The sequence below is a fragment of the Ostrea edulis genome, chromosome 5 (genome assembly GCF_947568905.1).
Source record: "Ostrea edulis chromosome 5, xbOstEdul1.1, whole genome shotgun sequence".
NCBI classification, from domain to species: Eukaryota; Metazoa; Mollusca; class Bivalvia; order Ostreida; family Ostreidae; genus Ostrea; species Ostrea edulis.
Window position 1 is genome coordinate 32474664 of NC_079168.1, and position 22843 is coordinate 32497506.

A 22843-nucleotide genomic window follows, 5' to 3' on the forward strand; every position below is an offset into this window, starting at 1 on the left:
TATAACAGTAATCATAATTCTACCTTAATAAATACAACTTCAAAGGCATTGGGCATGTTATTCAACGCTACAAGTCTACATGTCTGTGGGAAAATAACCTGCTAATTTGTTCATGACTTATGCTACAGGTGCTTCATTAAACTATGTCCATGATATAGCACAGCTTTTTTGTTTACTCTAAAAGTAGGTACACAGTAGGAACAAAGAATCCTTGGCTTTTAATGTCGATTCACCACTATTAAAACAATATGCTGCCCATCTTTTTAAACTATTCAGGAGTGCTATTATTTACAAGGTAAAGATAACGAACAGTGATCAATCTCATAACTCCTATAAGCAATACAAAATAGATAGTTGGGGAAACACGGATCCCTGGACACACCAGAGGTGGGATCAGGTGCCTAGGAGGAGTAAGCATTCCCTGTTGACCGGTCACACCCGCCGTGAGCCCTATATCCTGATCAAGTAAACGGAGTTATCCGCAGTCAAAATCAGTGTGCCAAGAACGGCTTAAAAATCGGTATGAAACATGTCAGACAGCATTTGATCCAATGCGAGGTTGTATTGACGAACTAGATCGTTATAACGACCATAGAATTTGCGAAATGCTGACTTCAATCGAGACTGTTGAAATCCCTGTACCATCAATTTGTTTGTCAGTAGCTTACCTGATATATAAATATATATATATATACATATAGCATCATATTCCAAAATAGTGGAGGGACTAATCTTACTAACATTAGCCGTTATGAATCCACTACTGTTTCTCAAACATGCAAGTTTTTCTTTATAATTTAAGAGCAACTGACACAATCTGAAACATGCTTAAATAGTGTGCATGTACATTAAAATATACATGATTGTAATACCCTTTGGTTGTGGCAAAATCTCCGGACATTTTGGTACGTTAGTGTCCGTTCGCAGACCCACACTGCAAGCATGTTTAGACTCAGGAACACATTCCTAAAAGTCTAACATATCTTACTTAAATCCTACATAATACATACTCTTAAAACAGTTACAAATACACATAGATCTACATCATTTTATTTTTCATTAAAATTTAGATAACTTTGTTATCGATCACTCAGAAATGCAAATCCTTTGGTTACCATCGTAACAGTCCGATATCAGTTAACTATATTAATTGTTTGTATGTCTATCACAATTGTAATTTTGTTACTCACCTGAGACAGCAACCCTCGTTTTTTTCCTGCAGGACGATCTCGGGGACTTAGCTTGAAATCTTCGTCTTGCTTCATGGAATTGAGATAGGATCGTATTGATTTCTTTCCTGTTTGATGACTTTTTCAGCTTTTGCGAAACACTTAATGCATACACCTTCAGCGTGAGGTGGTAAATCTATCACCTGACGAATAATTGCTACTTTCTCCTCTGTAAGTTTTGATTTTAATTTAAACAATTTCTTGATATGAGAGTTTCCCTCACTGTCTGTCTCTCTCACGACAAAGGAAAAGCCACACAAACAGCAAACATTAGTTAAACTATAACTTCTTTGCGGTGTCCTCGGCGTCTCTGGCATAAGCGCAGCCATCTTTTTACTACCGGAATGCTTCGGAAACTATTAGTAAGATTTTATTGTTCCGAATGCCCCGAGTTCGCACCGTCGATTTATTAGCCAATGCGCTGATTGGTTAGACTAAAAGGTCACTAGATTTGACCTCCGTATGCGATTTCGTTAGATCCTTGTGTAGCGATATACGTGAGCGGATCAAAGGATCTAATTTTAATTAGATTGTGTAGCGATATACGTGAGCGGATCAAAGGATCTAATTTTAATTAGATTGATTCAAATGATACTTTACTGCCTTTAGAGGATCATTCGCAGTTCCATGCACACTGGTAAGAAAAAATACATACCCCGGTTCCTTCATGATGGTAATATACTATTTCACCTATCATATTGAAACGGTTGTCTTCTCCCACGGCAAAGGCTTTGCTGGCAGTTCTAAGAAGTCACGGGTGCAGGTGTCTATCTTATGATACCGTTGGGTTGAACAAGTAATTTCCCATCAAGGTATTCAACCTCAAACTTCCTCATTAAGGCCTCACATACATCTGCTAAATCTAAAAGTAGGTACAGCCCACAGAAATCTTTTTCATCTGACCACATAACATCAGTTCTTCATGTTCAAGATTTTCATAGTTTAATATCAAATCAGGCAAAATCTCATTTCTATATTCTTGTAATAAATTATTGAAGTGTTTTTCTGTCCCGGCACGGTCTGATATGGTATTAACAATAATTTTCAATAGTTCTTGTCCAACTGTGGTGCCAAACTGGTTTTCGTCCTGCCCTTGGTAATACTTGGAGATATCCCCTAATATCACTTTCAGTGTATCTAATGTACATTGGCCACTTTTGTTTGCCATATCTCTCAAGCCAAGGAGATAAGAGTTTCTGCCTTTATCAGATATCAACTATGACTGGAAAGTTTGTCTATATTTTCTTATCTGTATATAACGTTACATCAGCTTCCTCTGCAGCTACTTTAGTAATATGCTTATGAGAAATACTTTAATAGCTATCTTGCGATTTACAAGGTTATCAACTGTAGTTCGAGAAGGTAAATGGTTTGAAATCCTGCCACATAAAGAGGCTACTTCTTTATACATTTTTGTGGGAACCCTCAAATTTGTTATAGGAGTTACTAGTATTATCACATGTCATTCATAGTACACTGAACCAATTCAGGTAAGAATATTTTGTCTGAGGAACATAGACTATTAAGTCCCCTTCATCTTGTAGCAATCCATGCAAATAGTCATTAGAAAGTATCAAATATTTTCCCCTTTCTTCTATGACCGTCTTTTCTTTCATGGTGTTCTCACATTTTTCGTCCCTTTTTTAAATTTCAGTTTCATAATTTCTAGTTGAATGTTACGATTTTTCTTTTCTTTTATAATTTCGTGATTTTCCTGTTTGCAGCTAATAAGGAACTCCAATGCTCTTTATTTCTTTAGAGTGGTCGTTGAGATATAATATCTTTATTTTTTTACTTTTAATTTTCTTTTCCTACTCTTGCAAAGAATGATCAACTTTCTTTTTAAAAATGTTTTTCTCTCTAGTTTTATTTAATTCGTCCTCTCGTCTTGCTAATTTTCTTTTTAAGTTGTTTAAGTTTTTCACACTATCCAATCAGCATTTTCTTCTTTGTTTCAGTTTTTCCTCAACTTTGGTTATATATGACCCCAGATATAAAAGTAGAATTGAATTGGATCTTCATGGTAAACAGTGTCTATATCCCCTTGCATGGTACTCTGATGGGTTGTGGATTTAGTCGAAATTAGAGAAAATCTAGGCAAGATCATAGCTCATAGCATACCAGTACCAGCATGTATGGATCACATGTAATTTATGGTCATAAGCTACTAAGTGTATATAAAATACATGCATTTGGATAAATGAGAAATCTAAATAATTTTTCATTAGCCTGTCATAATCAGACTTTGATTGATGTTACGTACACCCCCCCCCTTCCCATTTGGGCCCAAACACACATTTCGTTTATATTTCTGTTACGATATGAAGAAAATAATTCAAATTATGATAATAAATTATATCATTACAATGACGTAATATGTGTTTTCCTAACAGATTGTGTTTTCTTTTCATAGAAAGATAATTTTTTATAAACTTGGAAAAATCCTGGAAAATAACCTTCTCACCAGCGGCCATGAATGCCCAGTCTGTTTAAAACCACTCCATTCCCCTTCTCATTGTACACTAAATCCACCCCCTTCTTACACTCGCGCGTCAGGTAAGGAGAGAATTCTGGAAAAAGGGGGGTGTTAATCAGACGGATTAATGCCGGACCAGAACAGATTAAATGATGTCAGCTCTTAATAAACAATTGGGTGTTATTCACTTGGTTTAGATATCATAAAATATAAATATTTTCTTTCATGAAACGACAAATTATGGCATCAAATCGCGTTAATTAATCGTGAATTTTTCATAACATGACAAAACTGCAATTTTTTTTCTAGTCGGCCTATGTGGCTACATCAACTTACATGTACATGTTTATACTGAATGCATGATCGTTTGGGTCATCCTGCAACAGGAGATCCAGGGTATCTTCTTCTGACATCAGGTCGTTTTAAAGATGTAAAATACAAGCCATCGCTGTGACAGTCACAGTGAAGCTGTGTTGTTTTCGTTGAAACGGAAACACGTGTGTTCCCCGTGCACACTTTCAGAAAACCCTGCGGGGCCCGCGATCCCGATCACGGAAAAATAAAAGTATAGGCCTATAGGCTATATGCGAACTTCTTTTTACTTTTCTTTGTTTGGCAGGGGGAAAATATTACTATTCCGAACAAATATAACGTTTATATCTGAATTTGAAGTATTTTATTTATCTTTCTTTTTTTAAAAAATTTACTCTGCCGATGTAACATTCTCAATAGGTGTTTCATGAAGTTACATGTAGGTGTTTCATGAAGTTACATGTAGGTTGTGTAACTGTTATATACCAATATTGGTTTTATGCTTTTTAAAAAAAGCTGAGAATACCTGGCTGCTAATTTCATACATATGTGTATATTGTTTTAGTGTATCAAAAGGTACTGAATTTACTAAAAGAGGACAATACAAATTTTATAGTTTTCACCATTTTATTGTGCGACGCGCGTCGATCGCTTTTAGCGACGACGTTTTGTCGCTAATTTTAAAGAAAACCGCGCGGCATTTCCCAATTTCATTTTATCGTAATATAAAAACTACTGAGAATTATAACACGAATAAGGGCCCAACAAAAAGGAAATTTCCTCTACTTTTACAGGCTGTAGTTACTTTTCCCTATTGCCATATATAAATATAGGTAAAACGCCGATATGTTTAAACATTAAGAAATAAAATCTTAGGAAAACGTGCATGTGCAAAATATTGCTATTTTCTTATAACTTTGCCAGGCATTAAAAATAATTTTTATATCTTCTGAAAGCAGGGAATATATGCTTTTCAAAAATAAAAAAATATTGAATTCATAAGGAAAATTTTAAAAAATCATATCGAGGGGGGAAATTACCTTGCAACAAATCGTTGTGTCATATTTAGACGAAGCCATCCTTCAATTTAAATGTTTTTTTTAATCTAATGGTTTTACTTACTTTATTGGTTTTTACATAGTCAAAAAATAGAGAAAATTTCCAAAAATATGATATATAGATCATATATCTTATGGCCGTAGTTTCAAAGATTTAGAGACACTCCTTTTGCATAGTCCTGTTTTTACGCGCCACCGGTCAAATTGACCGGTACGGTACTCTCAATCATTGACTAAATGAGTAATTATTGTCATACGTATGCAACACTATTGCCATGCCATATTATTTCATCTATCTTTATTATTGCTACAGTTTTACCAATTTCTCTCTCTCTCTCTTTATAAATATAAAACCGTGATAAATTATAAATAGCTCAGTAACTCTCTCTCTCTCTCTCTACAAATATAAAACCGTGATAAATTATAAATAGCTCAGTAACTCTCTCTCTACAAATATAAAACCGTGATAAATTATAAATAGCTCAATAACTTTCTCTCTCCCTTTATAAATATAAAGCCGTGGTAAATTATAAATAGAAATATCTCAATAACTTATTTATGCTTTTTTACTATTGTTTGATTATGTAATTTATAGTCCATATTGTATCCCGAACAGAAGCATTTTTTTTTTACTACTGTAACAGTTTTAAACACGGGCATTATAACCATTACATGTTGATCTGCTGCGCCAATAAAGAATTGTTCCCTTTTTTAAAAAAAATAAATATAGAGTCCTAATAAATCATTAATAGAAAATATTCCAATAACTTATGTTTATTTTTAATTATTGTTATTATTATTATTGTTTGATTTGTGATTGTTTAATCTATAATACATGTATATAGATGGAGAGAGAAATACGATGATAAATTGCATTGTGTAGGGGACGTTAGTCATTAAAATATTGAGTAATTTTCTTTCCCCGAGATCTAAAGACTATCGGTCAACATTAGCCGTGATGGTCATCAAAATATCTTTCTCAGGTAGCTGTAGACCACGGTCTCTGCAAACGTCAATCAACCTAAGCTCTATTTTTAAAAGTTTGATTGACCAGCGGCTTATGATTGATCACGACACAGGTAAAAATTTGGGGGCGTTAACTTAAAGTTGGGTCTTTAAGCCAAGTTTGTTTTTCAGACACAGGTTCCACACATGTAGGAGATGGTGTTTCTATTAGATGAAACTATTTTTTATCCATTTTTATCATACGATGCTAACTCCTCCTAGGCACCTGATCCCACCTCTGGTGTGCCCAGGGGTTCGTGTTTGCCCAACTATCTCTTTTGTATTGCTTATGGGATTTATGATATTTATCACTGTTCGTTATCTTTACCTTTCACGATGTATGTTTGAAAGACATGCATTCTTGTTAATGCAGTCTTCCTTATGTGTTAGTTTTGCAAGCAGACTGACAATATGAATATATTCCTGTTGTTTAGAGTTGCCAAAATTTAAAAAATTCAATCACACGTTAATTTAGATGTGTATGGTACATATTCAAAATAAACCTGGGCAATATTGATTCAGAATAAATCTGGGCAATATTGATTAAGAATAAACCGGGGCAATATTGATTAAGAATAAACCTGGGCAATATTGATTAAAAATAAACCTGGGCAATATTGATTACATGTAAGAATAAACCTGGGCAATATTGATTAAGAATAAACCGGGGCAATATTGATATAGAATAAACGTAGGCAATATTGATTAAGAACAAACCTGGGCAATATTGATTAAGAATAAACCTGGGCAATATTGATTACATGTAAGAATAAACCTGGACAATATTGATTAAGAATAAACCTGGGCAATATTGATTCAGAACAAACCTGGGTAATATTGATTTAGAATAAACGTAGGCAATATTGATTAAGAATAAACGTAGGCAATATTGATTAAGAATAAACGTAGGCAATATTGATTTAGAAAAAACGTAGGCAATATTGATTTAGAATAAACCTGGGCAATATTGATTTAGAATAAACCTGGGCAATATTGATTTAGAATAAACGTAGGCAATATTGAAACATAAGTTGCACCAGTAAGTCATTGTCGGAATTATTCTTTAAAAAGTTTGACTGAAATCTCCAATCTACAAGTTCATGGCAAAGATTTGAGCTGCTTATGATTACTTCTCCAAATGAACAGTGATCAATCTCATCAATGTCTGTGTTGATTTAACTCTGCCATCAGTTTCCATCAGATTGTAACAAGAAATTATATTTTGAAATGACCCTGTGAAAAGAGTTTGTGTAGTTACATGATTTGCGTGTACTTGCCTTTTTGGAGATTTACATGTGGCCCGCTTTCTGAGTTGTAGGATACTTGGACTTGGTTGCAAATTTATTTCTTCATCTGAAGATATGATTTGACAGAAATGATCTTCACGAAATGCTGAAAGCTGAAATTAAAAAATGTAACATGATTTTGCTTCGAGTTCATCGTCTCATCGTTAGTTGAAAAATTCCTCGACCTTGAATTAACGAGAATGTCTATATTAATACGGTTAAAACTAGATAAAACCGAACAGAACTGCTTAGATAAGTATCAAATATGCAGTTTATAGAGGGTTTAACTGCGTATTAGAAATGAAATTAGGAAAGTAACGTTTAGCAAGTTTTTATAAACGGCGCAAAAAAGGGGAAATACGTCATTGGTTATTTTTACCAAGCCAAAAGGAGGACTTTGATGTTTTCATACGAAATAAAAGCGTAAGAGAGGGTTACCCTCATTCGGGTTGGAATATCCCCAAGTTAATAGTATGTATATCACACAGCGCCACCTGTCATGTTTTGGCATAGCTATTAAGAGGTGTTTGTAAAATTTTGTCTTATATGAGATTTCTTTTTACCATTTTTTGAAAAGTTTAATTATGATATGGTACATATATCAGTTAAATGTATTAGGTTGACGTATTAGATGACAAACTTTGTTAAAATCTATACGTGTTTGATACACTGGTAAAAATTTACGCTGTGTTTTTGCGGGATGAAAATGTTTTCTGCGGGATTTGTTTACCAGTTATTTCTTATGTTTAAATATTACTAACGTTCAAAATAAATATAAGTAGCAGTAATGTTGTTGGTTGGTTGTATATTGTTTAACATCCTGCTCGAGACTTTTTCACTCATAGAGAGAACGTTTCAATAGCCAGTGAAGGGCTGCAAAATTTAGGCCTGTGCTCGGCGCTTATGGTCTTTGAGCAGGGAGGGATCTTTATCGTGCCACACCTGCTGTGACACGAAACTTCGGTTTTGCGGTCTCATCCAAAGGACCGACCCATTTAGTCGCCTCTTAAGACTTTCAAGGGGTACCAAGGACCCATTCTAACCTGGATCCCCATGAGAGAGCAGTAATGTTAGAGAGATATCTAAGGTAAAATCTTACAATGATTTTGTATAGAGGATCCATTGAAAAAACTGGCCCGATAAACTCACATGGCACAACGTAATAGGAACTAGGTCATTGTAGAATCAAAGCCGTCTCCATCTAAAGTTCGGTGTGTTTTATCGCGATCACCATGTAAAGTACAGTTAGTAGAAATGAGTATCGAGTTCATGTACCTACCCAAAACAAATAATGATGAAAAGTATGAAGTTTAATATATTATTAAGATCTAATTTATCGAGTTTTCGGTTTTTCTTTTTAGAACTTTATTTATTCGGAAGTGATCGGAATATTTTTTCTTCATATCAGTGTACGTTTATCTGGATCCGCCTTCAGCCATTTGTCTCTGCGTTGTCTTCCAGACAAAATGAATAGTCTACAATTGCCCCAGCCCTCTTAACCGGTTTGCTCATGAATAAATCAAAAGTATATGATTTGCAGAACCTGTAGTTACAAGTGATATTATTTTGTGGCCTATTTGACTCTTGCCTCTACGTTTTCTTGTTTCGATTGCTACACAGTCTTTGGTGAAATGAAGCGTAAGGACAAGTAGAATTTACACTATTCCATCCTTGATCTATTTGTCCGTTTATCACACCCCAGAAATATGTAACGTTAAGAGACGGACCTTGAATATGTAGCCTGTGTATTCTCTGTGTGTTCACCTGCAGACGACACGTGCTTGTCATAATCCTAATTAATAAACCTAACATGAAGTTTTCCATTTATAGGCCCCTACAGGTAACATGTTTTATGGACTACACTTCGACCAGGAAGGAATTTTAATGCATCGGTGGTTCAGTGGTAGAATGCTCGCCTGCCACGCGGGCGGCCCGGGTTCGATTCCCGGCCGATGCATTTTTATATAAAGTCCTGATAAACAACAACGCATCGCGCATCATGATTTGTGCGTTATATTTTATGAAAAGGCGAAGAAAACAAAGATTGATCAATATTGCAATGCAAAATTGAGACACAAGCACTCGACGTTTTAAATATCTATAATAGTCCAGTCATTCTACGCCAGATTGTGTTGAACCTAGAACTAATTGCAACAGAAATGTTTTTATGTTCTTTGGATAGCTTACGGTGTCCTTTATGCTATATTAAAAATCGCCATCAATTGAAATTTGCATTATATAGATTTTTGGGGTAAAAATCACGGATGTTGAAGGAAAATCGCAAAAAAACTGGAAATCATAGATACAAAGCTTTAGTCTGAAAAATAGGCCATTTTAGTTATTTGAAAACTAAATACTGCATCATAAGGAACACAAATTTAATTTCTAGTACCATACATACGTATTTTATGGGACAAAAACGTCATTTTTGGTGAAAATTAGACAGAAATGTGATTTCCAACAGATAAGATTGATAATTAACTCTCATAAACATGACAAAGCAAGTTCTATTTTGTAAGCCTCTTAGATAACGTTTAACAAAGTTATCATAATGTTTTGATTCACAGCTATCTTTTACATTTCATCTTTATTCTTATATCTTACTGTTTTTAATATATTCGATCAGTGCATACTATTTATTCAAGATATATTACTGGATTCAGGTACTCTTCACACAATTGCTCTGAAAAAATATAGTTCCATTCATGATCAGCAGATACAGGATTACAACAAATGTATAGAATATCGATGTGTATGTAATACGTGGGAGAAAACAAAATTAAAGTCAAATGTTTTTAAGAAAAATCACTTTCCCTCCAGAAATGTATATAAGAAGTGTTCATATTCCTACCCTAGCTGCCTCCTCAGTGTGTTGCACGAAAATATATAGGTCATTCTTCGATTGAAAATCTTTTCACGATTGATTATACTATTGCAACAATTATATTACTTTGATGAATATTGTTCGTTAATTATCATACAATTTCTTCTGAGAGAGACTGTTAATCAGTAATTCATGTGGGGTTTTCCCGTTGTTTAATGACGGAATGCGTATACAACACTCAACACCTGGATTCGGACCACAATTAAAAGGTGAAGGTCACCAGTCTGAAGATATTTGCAATGTATTCAGTGTGACATATACATGTCTATTTATTTTTTAAGGGTTTCTTTTCTGTTAAGGTTATACCATGCACAAAATTTGGAGAAAGTGTAGATTACATCAATCCTTCTTGTTTTTGCCATTCTAAAGTTCATATTAATTTGTTACGTGGAAAAAATTAGAGTACAATTGTATTTATTCCGAGAGATTTCAATTTTTCATGTCTTTGCTTTGAATTTCCATACAGATATAAAAGGAAAAATTTGGGAAGAATGATGAAATAAGACTGGTTTGATAGGGCAATTTTGTGATAAAAATTATCATTTTTAGCAAAAATTAAGCCTGCACAAAGTATGTGCCCCAATAAGTTGAATTAATAGGTATACGCATTCTCATGTAGTATTTTTAAAGCTATACTGTTCTTTTGTATTTTAATAAATTTGCTAATCCCCAACTTCCTTGATTTCCTTCTTTATCATTCTACAAAAAAGCATAAATATCTTTGTACCGTATTTGTGCCATCTATCCATTTTTTCATATGTCTTGCAAGAACCGGTTTGTGCACTGTTTGCTAATGACAGAAGACTGGTGACGGTATTTCCTACGGACATGAAGGACTATACAACAGTTTCATAACAAGTGCAGTCTTTTCTTAGAGATCAGTTGATCATAGTGAAAATTCAAGTGAATTAAAAGTCGAATATCTTGGATATGGGGTAACCTATATCTATTCTTGTTAATATTATGAATACTCGGAATCGGAATCTTCATTTGGGCTAAAATCGTACACGCAAGTTGTGCCTCGAAACTCGGTACATGCTATTGAGCATTCTAGTCCATGTTTTCTGCAGTTGCAACGTTTGGTATCACAACTGATTTTGCATCTACAATAAATTGTTTTTAAGAGTTCGTCAGGTGCAGGAAGCATGGTTGATCTTACAAGTAAGCACATATTCCCTTCAATGGTCCACCCAAAGTCCGTCAAATTCATGTTCTCGTCATTACCAGTCCATTGTTTTACTTGATAGAATGCTCTAAGAGAATGATATTTTGTTGCATTTGACGTTGGTGGAAGAGTGTGCACTTCAACCGATGTTGTACAGGTAATTCCTAGGGCTATTTACCCTTGAAATGTTACTTTAAATTGAATATACACTATAGTTTTCCCTCTCCGCCGCACTGATCTATAGGTTAGAGCGTTCGAATCCCGGGCGTGACAGAACTAAGTCATTAAAATAGGTAGTGACAGTTCCATTGCCAAACGCTCGGCATCAGGTGTGAATGTAAAATTATAAAATTCGGAACTGGTTATGGTGGCCCAATGGCGTTATTTTCATTTAACTAAATTAGCAACATTTAAAAATTGCTATAATTTTACTTAGAAAAAAATATTTATGTGGCGATTTTTGATGGGGTGTTCTAGGGATATAGTTCAAAGTTTTTACGCATTTTTTTTAATCTGTTGCAATTTGTTCTGGGTCAATTAGTATTATGACTGCACTATAACATAAGAATCGTTTTCTTATAAATCAAATATTCATAAGGTATATCACGCCGCCGGTTTTTTTTTTTACCAGCTGCATCGCTTGAAAATTTCGGAGAAAAGTTCGATATATGATAATTAGACCCCTACCGTTTAGAAGCAACTCTGTCAAGGTCTTACCCCCCGCATCGTCATGGTGAACTGAACATAAAGTCAATGAAAGGTGAAGTTAACGAACAGTGATCAATCTCATAACTCCTACAAAATAGAGAGTTGGGCAAGCATGGACCCCTGCATACTCTACCCAGAGTTCCATGCGCTACTCACACTATACATCTGTCATCGGCTTTTTACAGAAATTTTATAAAAATTTGTAATATCCAACATTTATGTTTTGGACTAAATATTTAGTCATATTATGAAATGCTTTTTTGCAATTAAATTGATGCTTACTGTAAATTGTTTAAAACTGCTGTTTTCTGATCCTAAATTTGGGGCTCCTTCGTAATACGCGTATATGAATGTAGGACATACACGTGGTGGAGATTTAAATGTAAACATGAAATCAAAAGTGCAACGCGGATTTCTTGTTTTCCGCGTTCTCGCGACGGGAAAAATCTAAAGGTAACTCAGGTAAACCGCGTTCTCATCGCGGGATGACTATCAGTTACCTGTCCCCGTCGCGGTAACATTTGTTAAAATAATTGATCGGTTTTGTACCGTAAACAAAATTAATGCGAGTTATCTCCCCAGATTTTATCATTAAATGTTTGAAAATTCGGCTTACGAGTTTTTTCTGTATTTAAAATCAAGTATTCCGTTATGGATTTATTCATCATGTTTTTGTTTGTTGTTGTTTTTGGTTTTATGTTTGCATGTTTCGTTTATTCAATGTATTGTTAATTTGTCTATCAAGATCACTGATTGTACACAAAGAAGATGATTATCTTAAAGTCATCAAGGATTGGGTAGTTTTAAAAAGGCACAACGAATTACACCGTGAATTTCGTGTAATGTATTACTACATTTATATTAAACAAAGTATATATTTTCGTGCGAGGTTAATTTAACACAAAACATTCTGAGAGAGAGAGAGAGAGAGAGAGAGAGAGCAAGCATTGATAGATCTAGAACCCTGTTCGGCCGTGGGGGCACACGTCCTCCTATACACATATCCCCACCTACCCACATATACAATTTTCCCGTGATAATCACTGACAATACGAAACCAAAATCTCTGAAGTAAATTATGTTTTACATTGTCGAATATACGGATTATGCACGTACATATTCGTTCTGAAATACTGCGAAAATTTTAATTCACAAACATACATGTTTAAGATTTAAATTGTACTTTTCAATTAATTCTATCCATTGGAAGTAACTGTCATTGCAGACAAGATACAGTATTCAGACCTGTTACCAACTGTGCAAATACAGGTAGTTTACTCCGCCGCGGTATAAACGTGGTCCCGCGAAGCCCGGCTATGAAAAACCGCGACGGTGTAATGCGAAAAGGATTCACTTTCCGTCGCGGTGACGCGGTAAATAAGGGGTCCGCGTTGGCTGTACTGTAAGAAAGGCTGTAAAAATACGATAAAACTTGTAAAATAAGAGACAAAGAGTTAAATGGTAAATGTGTACTTATTAATGTGCCAGTGGACTATAGAATAAGCCTGGTGCATCACCAGTTGCCGGAACTTTTAAAAGGAAAGGAAATGAGAATGTCTGTTTTTATCATGTGATTAGATTGTCACGTGATTTCAAGTGTTGACACAGGTGTAAGAGAAGCTTGCGTAACGCGCCCTCTGGTGGGAGAATGGGACCCCTGGACACACCAGAAGTGGGATAAGGTAACTAGGAGGAGTAAGCATCCTCTGTCGACCGGTCACATTCGCCGTGAGCTCTGTATCTTTATCAGGTAAACGGAGTTATCCGTAGTCAAAATCAGAATCAAGAACAGCCTAACAATCGGTATGAAACACGTCAGACAGTATTTGACCCAATGATAGGTTGTATTGTCAAACTAGATCGTTATAACGACCATAAAATTTGCGAAATACTGACTTTAAACAATCGGCTATAATCAACCGTCAAATATCGTCTACTGCTTCTCAAATGCGACAATCCGGTAAAGGGAGGACGGACGTTGACATTAAACAAGATGCCCACAGGCCTTATCGGTCACCCGAGTACTTAGTCTAGTCAAAAGTATTACTAATCTCAAGGGCTATGAAAGCCAGACAAAAAAATTCCTGTTTTGAATATCTAAGCTCAATTCTAATGTTCAGCAACAGGATAAAACAAGATGTGTTCTTAAAACTTCAATGCCCTCAAAAGTGCATACACTGATGAATGGCTTTACATAATATGATATGTGTATTAATTAAGATTAAGTGCTTGTCTCAGATAAAACCATGCAAAACAGTCCAGAAGCACATATAACCAATCATTGTGATATTTTGCATGGAGAATCACCTATGGGTGTTATCTCCATTTACAAAATATTTCAACGAAATATCCATGCATGTTCTTTTTATACAGCGCCACCTATTCCAGACATATTGGTCTCAATTATCAAGCCAAAATACAGCTTTTTCAGCTATTTTCGATACCCGAAATCTAGATAACTGAGATAGGCAGTCCAATTCTGGACAGACTAAAATAGTATCTCTTTTATGCTATAAATCAAACTAAAAATGAGGTGAAGATATTTTATCATAATCGAGTACCGATGCCTTTATTATGGTTACCCCCAAGAAAATAGCTGATTCAGCATTCAGAGCCATCAGTCTTCCAAGGTAGGCCAAGTTTGAAGGTTATGTGTTCTTTTAGTAAAACCCCTGTCATATATGGCCAACTCATCAAAATATTGAGCTCGGCAAATAATATTGTCCATTTCGGCAAGGGATACGAAGAGACTACCATTAGGAAATCTGACAAAATCGATAAAATCCACCACACAATGAATTTCACATACCATACCAACAGTTATATCAATACCAAAGGGGGAAAAATTCATTTTAATATAAGTTTAATAAATACTAATTTTGAAATTGGTAATTCAAGGTATCTTATACAAATCATAGTAATAATACACCAAACTTGCACGATTTCGAAATAATCCACATATTTGGCCACATGAATCTGATCCCCAGATTGTTAAATCATGTAGTAGATAAAATGTATATCTAAATAATTCAATTCAATTCAATTCTTTATTGGCACTAAAGCACATTATATAAGAATGTGTTGTTAGCCATACATAGATACACATATATATTGATACATTACAAAATATCAAACTGTTGAAAACTTATTTCTAACATTAAAACAGTCTCTGATGTATAGACAGGTTTGTTTTGTAGATACAAGGTTATGTGGATTTAGTAAACAAAATAAGGTATTAATATCTAGTAGTTTTGAATGCATTTTTCTAATATGTTCATACACAGGACAATCAAGTAAAAGATGTTTTTCATCTTCAACAATAGTTTGACAATGAAAACAAAATCTATTTTCTCTAGGAATGACAGGATTACAATATCGACCTGTTTCTACATACAACTTATGTGCACTTATTCTTAATTTGGTAAGATAAGAAACTAAATTCTTAGGAAGTGGAAGACATAAATATGGTTGGACTTCTAGTTTCATAACATCATGGTTGAATAATGTACTATAAAATGAGAGCTTACCACTTTGAGTGTTGTTAATATGTTGAAGTTCAGAAAAGAATTTATTTTCAAAGAATTTTTTAAGTTTAGGAATAAACATTTTACATTCAGTGTCAACGTTAACATTTAACATCTTTTGTATTATACCGTTCATAATCAGTGATTTTGGGGATTGACAATTGGGAAATTATATTGGTATATATATGTATTGACTAGGAAACAATACGTACTTATTATCACAAGTTTCTGACTATAGGTCTGTCATGAGAAAAAAAAAGTTTGCAAAAGACATTTATGTTACTTCAACTCAAAAGGCAGACAAAATGCAATTTTGGATAAATATAACATGATTTTAAAAACTTCATTTCATTGAATATCAAAAACAGCCTATGGCGGATTTCAACTCATGATCTACCGGTATGGTTCACCAGCCCAATGCCTTGTTCACTGAGTCATGATCATAGACAACCAATTCAAATCCATCGATAAAAACAATTTCACAAAACATTAAAATATCTAACTTGTGACGTTGTATCATAAAGGGTATAAGCCTTGGAGTAGTCGGCTACCTTAAGAAAGATACGACTAATCTGGACTCATCCTAGAGTCAAAACCCTGGGTTATGAAATTCACCATGTTTTGTACATCCTTTTCTGCTATTCCTAAATAAGCATTTGGATTTTAACAGTATCAGCCAAAGTAGTATAAGCCGCCCCGATAGGGGGTTCAACTGAGTGCAGTTTGGAGTGGCAGTACTGACATGAGTGTAGGAGTCAGCGGGGGTCAAGCAGTTGGCCAGCTGACAACTTTGTTTTGGGTTACTTGCAATTTTTGTTTAAGTTGTTTGCCAATACCACAATACCAAGAAGAACATGCATAATCAAAATAGCATTGTATTAAAGCAGAACATAAGGTCTTTCTTGACTGCAAATTTAGACAAGATGCATTTCTGTACACGCAAAAAATGAAGTTTAGCATTTACCTTTTGAATGATGATGTAAGTGATTACATCTGATGTGCCAGTAGTGGTGTACAGGTGGTGGTATGGGGTGTATAGGTGGTGGTATGGGGTGTATAGGTGGTGGTATGTGGTGTTTGAGTGGTGGTATGTGGTGTATGAGTGGTGGTATGTGCTGTATAGGTGGTGGTAAGTGGTGTATGAGTAGTGGTATGTGGTGTTAATGGAAATGTGCATGGTAGTATGGTGGAGATACAAGCAAACTAATAACGGAAGATCTATCTCTTTCGTCGATATTGATATGTAAAACTATCAATTCCCAGACCTGTATAGGTAGTGGTGTGATGGTGAAAAAAAGGTGTTAAAAACACAAGTGTTAGCATCTGATGCCCCATCATTAGCTGTGTGTATATGGTGTTTATGGAAATGTGGATGGTGCCAGGTGGTATGTGGTGTTAATGAAAATAAGGGTGGTGTTGACGAAAGTGTTGGTAGGGTGTGTGATGTTATCGAAAGTGTGGATGGTAGTATAGTTGGATGGTTATTTCACGTCTCCCGAGAAATACACCACTTGCAAATGAAATACTATGCTTAGTGGTTATACCCGTAGCAGTGAGGGCTCTTTAGCCTGCAAACGCCTACCACCATAGGGCCTTCCGAATGACCCGTAAATGCAGTGCATCTGGAGGACCAATCACTACCAATGTTTACGTCTTAGGTTGGCGCTGCCATGGGATGAGGAGGATTCGAATTCATGAGCTTCCGGTTAGGAAGCAAACGCTCTATCATAGAGCAATGCGAGCGGTACTTGCGTGGTGGTGGTGGTGGAAACATATAAAGAACCTAAAAGCCAGGAATTATTCATTCACTTTTATGCATTCGAGCAGTGAACATGATTGAGTGTTCAGAGTGTCATGCTTTATTTTCTCGCAGAGATGCCATGATGCGTCACAAAAGACTAAAACATGGGGACAACGATGAGGGAGAGGATATTGACATGACTGATGTATCTCCAACACAGAGTGATACTGACAGTGACGCAGAGGAAGACAATAATATCGTCTTTCGCCAAATAGCACATAAAGCGCGAAAACATACAGCTGCAGAGTGGCAGAAAAGATACGAGAAATACTTGAACCAAAATATGTCAGAAAAGAAGGCTAGTAAGAAAGGAGACGAAAAGACGAAAGGAGAAACTTACCAACCGTTTAGAAAACTTTATGAACGGTTCCTTTACGATCAGTATCAGTTGCAAGAAGACACAACGCACGAACAGGTGACGGACGCCATCGATGAACTTGTGTCCGACAATCATGGATTTAAAAAATCCATTAAGATGGCTCTTCACAAAAACAAATATTTACTTGAATCTTATCTAGATAAGTACGACAATGATGAAGACGAGGAGGAAGATAAGGAGGAAGAGGATGAGGAGGAGGACTAGTCGATGCGAGAGAATCACACCACTGTATCGAGAAACCCACAAATGAACACTGGCTTTAAAAACTTAACCATTCAAATATCGACCTGCATCTACTTGCAGGAAAAAGCTACATCAAATGACATTTTTTCATCTGAAATATGCAATAAAATAAAAGTTGTAAACCTACAAAAATGTGTTGTTATTTATTTATTTTTTTACAACATGGGCATTACGAAACAAACTCATTTAAGAAATGTAACGAATCCTCATGTGGTAGGATCCAATACCCTGAAGTTATCAAGGTTCGCTAGATAATTATAACATGGCACAGAAACAAGTCGACTTAAAGAAAGCTAAGAAGGCCGTATATCAGACGCAGCAATAATACATTGACAGGCAGTTGGAAATGGTACAGACCACGGACTTTCTCCCTAGTCAGAATCCTACGGACCAAGGCCTGGGGTTTTTCTTCCCCGATTCACAGGATGCTACGGGACTGGAGTTGGGTTTATACGATAAACCACCCATTAGTAATGAAGATTCCCCCATGACCAGGGCTGATTTTGCGATCATTACGACCACACTGGACGGAATAGTCAACTGCATCAACGTGCTGGCCGACGAAATCGCCAATCACACCGCGGTGTTGATGAAAAAACTGGAGGAAGTAGTGGCCGCTAAATCCCGTAAGGACCCTACCAACAACGCCTGCTTCACCTGTGGGGAAACGGGGCATTGGTCGTCAGATTGCCCGCAGAAAACCACCAAGAAAAGCAAAGAGCGCGACCCGTGCTACAAGTGTGGGCAAGTTGGCCATTGGATTGCGGACTATCCGAAACAGCAGGACGTTCCCAGCGCAAACCCTTCTCCACCCAAAGAAGAACCACCCAAAAAGAAGAGGAAGGCTGCCCCTAAGAAATCCAAGTCCCTGTGAAAGACTTGTGAATTGTGTGGACTTTATAAATTGTGTTTAATTGTGTTTGTGTGGACTTTATAAATTGTGTTTAATTGTGGACGTGTGAACTTTTAATTGTTGATTTTTATAAATGTGTTTAATTGTTCATTTAATAAATGTGTAAACTTTCAACCATTGTTCTTCTTTAATTCAATTCTTTATTTGAAATTTAACAAAAAGGAATACAAAAGGAATATCCATACAAAAGGAATACAAAACCAATATCAAAACGTTCACACGCTATCGCCCCACCTCGCCTGCTTGACCGCGCCAGCTGTGCCCACCTGCCCAGCTTCACCGCGCCAGCCCAACTTCACCGCGCCAGGTGGCCTCCCGGCCACCTGCTTGACCCCTACACTCATGTCAATACCGCCACTCCAAACTGCACTCAGTTGAACCCCCTATCGACCCGCACTCCAAACTGCACTCAGTTGAACCCCCTATCAACCCGCACTCAAAACTGCACTCAGTTGAACCCCCTATCGGGGCGGCTTATACTACTAGCAAACTTAAATAAGTCCTTCAAATCATTATTATGATTTTGACAAGTTTACAAATTTCATTTTTCTTATTCGCTGTTAAGACAACATATAGAACATATTAAACAAGCATTCAAAACCAATATTCACGCATGCACAAGTAATTCATATAAATGTATATCACAATCTTGATAATGAATAAGTACAATAATGGACTATATACATTTAACCCGGAGGGTTTACTCTCTCGGTAATTAATTGTATGTATTCACACAATTTTAAAAAGTAATTTTTCATTTTTGGTTGCAAATGGATTATGAAATTTTATAACATTAGGTTTAGTATGAAATATTTCTGATATATAATGTAGCCTAATATCATTTCAAGCAGGACACATAAGAATATAATGCATCGCATCTCCAATATCAGAACTGCAAATATTATATTTTCTTTGATTTCGATCTATATCTGGCCACCTTCCCGTTTCTATGGATAATTTATGATTTGTGGTTCTAAACCTGGTTAATATACGTTGTTTATGTATTGAAATATTTGACAATATATATTCTTGACATTTAAAAATTAGATTTGTAAAAAGTCTGTAAGTTATGCCTTTAGGAGATTTGTTACATTTAGATAGCCAGTCTTGAATAAACTGATCTTTCAATCTTTGTTTAACATGACAGATAACACCCTGAAACCAAACCCTTACCCCTAGGGATCATCAAATTTACAATTTTGGTGAAGGACTACCTACTCTTCCTGAATATCCATTTAGTTTCAATTTAGTATCAGAACCCCTACCCCGGGGATCATGAAATTTAAAATTTTGGTAGAGGCCTTCCTGTTCTACATCATTATGCATTTAGTTTTTCTTACACACGTGCGGTTCTAGAGAAGATTTTTGAAAATTGGTCAATTTTGGGCAGTTTTTGCTTCGCTCCTAGGGCCCCAGTGATGCAGGAGGCCCGAAATTTATAATTTATGCCCCCGTGTCCCAAGGATGCTTCATACCAAATTTGAAAAGAATTGGAATGATAGTTATCAACAAGAAGTTAAAAATGTTTAATTGTTAATACATGACGGACGACGCACAACTCACGACGACAACCAGCTGTATTTAGGTCACCTGAGTTTACTCAGGGGACCTAAACATTTTAAGAAATGTGATATTTCGCACGTGTATTCTTTATGTAACGGTCACGTAATATACATATCAGTCCGTCAGTCCAGCCACTTTCAGGTGATAAATATTATTACAACAACACCGCAACATTATTAGACTGATTAAAACCAAGATTACCTTAGATAGCGCAAAATATATAGGTAACACTTTCAAACACCTATCGTCTTTATTCAGCGCATCGGTGGTTCAGTGGTAGAATGCTCGCCTGCCACGCGGGCGGCCCGGGTTCGATTCCCGGCCGATGCACACTTTTCAAACTTTAGGATCCACGTTCTATTCTTTTTTTTAAATTACAGACGTAGATTAAATAGGAGCTCCGGTGGCACAATCGGTTAGCGCGCCGTACTTATAAATAGTACCTTCCCTGTGTTAACACAGGATGAGGAATGCGGAGGTTGTGAGTTCGAGCCTCACCCGGAGCAGCCAATTTTTTTTTCAGACTTCCTGAATAGGACTTCCAGGGTAAATACAAGACCATTCCGCGCTGAATAACAAAAATGAATTACAAACATATCTTGATACTATTTTACTATATTGCAATACCTGGAAACTTCAGGTAAACATTGATAAAACTAAAATCAAGATTTTTTTCAAGAGGTCGCCCTGTTAATGAAAACTTTTAATTTGAAGGAAGAAACGTTGACATTGTGAACCATTTTCAATATCTGGGTGTATTTTATTTTTCAAGAACTGGCTCTCTTATGGAAATGGAAAAAAATATGTATCGAATAGAGCCATTAAAGCTGTATGACCCGATCGATGTTCATGTATTATTTTTGTACATAATTACTTTTAAGTTATTAACTTTCCCTCAATCACATGCTTGAAAACATCTGCATGTAAAAGAAAACAGTGAGAATATTATTTAGAAAGTAAATTTAGTGTGGTACATATATAAATCATCCCATAAATTATACAGTGTTAGACGTCTACAAATAGACCCACGCGCGTCAGAGGAATCCCAACATAATGTGTTAACCCATACGCAACTGTCAAGTTTTAAGGCTGAAAGAGCGTAAAACAACGAATTACTAAGAGGTATTTGATATTTTTATTTATTCTATTAAACTTATGGCACGGTACTGTTGTAACTAAATACACAGCTTTACACAGATAAGACCACCGATGATCTGGAAGTTTGAACTGGTCACGTGACTGTCACTTGAAATGGCAAAGTGACGCGGTTATTTGTAAACATCGATTTAAAATCAAATAATTTTGGTTAAAACAGGTGAAATAATGTATGATATGTCATACACCCTCATAACTACATACGTGCGATGATTTAATAGCGTTTTTACGAGATGGAAAAAAATATTGTAATTCGGACCATACAGCTTTAAAGGGACTGATTCACCTCCAAATTTTATTTTTCACTTTAATTAAAGGGACTGGTTCACGTTTTTTGAATGAAATGTTTTTCATTTTTGATGTTAAAAATTAATAATATAGCTAATTTAATGTTGACAACCAAAATTTGGACCGTCTGAATGCAAGGATAAGAGCAATATTTTAGCTTTGATTCTGTGCTATGTAAACAAAGACTCGAGTCTTTTTATGTAAACAAACAAACTAGTGAAACGTTAATTTTGTAATTTAAAGCATCTTCATAGAGTACAATTACAAATTTTAACTTTTAAATGACACATTTTACCTAAAGAATACTTTAGATATCATATATAATAAACTTGGATGAATATCCATTTATTTTGAAAACCCTGTAAACAATAACACACCTCAATTTTTGTTTACAAAACAAATAATAAACTATCTATAATGAGCTTCTGTCATGATGAATAACCTCATTTTTTTTTAGTGAAACCTTCTAAACATAGTAGACTGTAGATTTTGATTATTTAAAGTGAAGAACAAAATTTGGAAAAAAAATCGTGAATCAGTCCCTTTAAAGTAATTCCACCCTCCTGTGACATCATAAGATTTTACAAAATCAATGATTTATTTAGATTTATGATTGATATTACCATACATTTTGTTGAAGTCTTTTCCAATGGTTATTGTAAAAAATCTTGTTAAACATAAAATAATTCAAAAGTCTTAAGTTATAAATAAATAAGATGTTTCAAAATATTAAATCCAAGGGCAATAACTCTGTTTTCAATGAATCCTTTATCAAGTTCATTATGCGATAGATTTTCTTTATTTTTTACAGAAATTTTGAGTAGCTTTTAAAAAACTATTATGAATACTATTAC

At 35.3% G+C, this 22843-nt stretch overlaps 1 protein-coding gene and 3 non-coding genes across 4 annotated transcripts; all 4 read left to right on the forward strand.

The window, feature by feature from the left end:
• Nucleotides 1–9252: 9252 nt before the first annotated feature.
• Nucleotides 9253–9323, forward strand: Trnag-gcc (transfer RNA glycine (anticodon GCC)). The gene has a single exon. It is a non-coding gene; the product is annotated as a tRNA-Gly (tRNA).
• Nucleotides 9324–18416: 9093 nt separating this feature from the next.
• On the forward strand, nt 18417–18944 carry LOC130054935 (uncharacterized). The gene has a single exon (XM_056166046.1). The coding sequence runs from the start codon at nt 18417–18419 to the stop codon at nt 18942–18944; it is 528 nt and encodes a 175-aa protein (XP_056022021.1).
• A 1861-nt stretch (nt 18945–20805) lies between these two features.
• Trnag-gcc (transfer RNA glycine (anticodon GCC)) lies at nt 20806–20876 on the forward strand. Its single transcript has one exon. It is a non-coding gene; the product is annotated as a tRNA-Gly (tRNA).
• Nucleotides 20877–20943: 67 nt separating this feature from the next.
• On the forward strand, nt 20944–21052 carry Trnai-uau (transfer RNA isoleucine (anticodon UAU)). Its single transcript has 2 exons — nt 20944–20981; nt 21017–21052. It is a non-coding gene; the product is annotated as a tRNA-Ile (tRNA).
• The last annotated feature ends 1791 nt before the right edge of the window (nt 21053–22843 follow it).

Coding starts and splice junctions, on each gene's coding strand:
- LOC130054935 (XM_056166046.1), top strand. CDS start 18,417: ATGGTACAGACCACGGACTTTCTCCCTAGTCAGAATCCTACGGACCAA.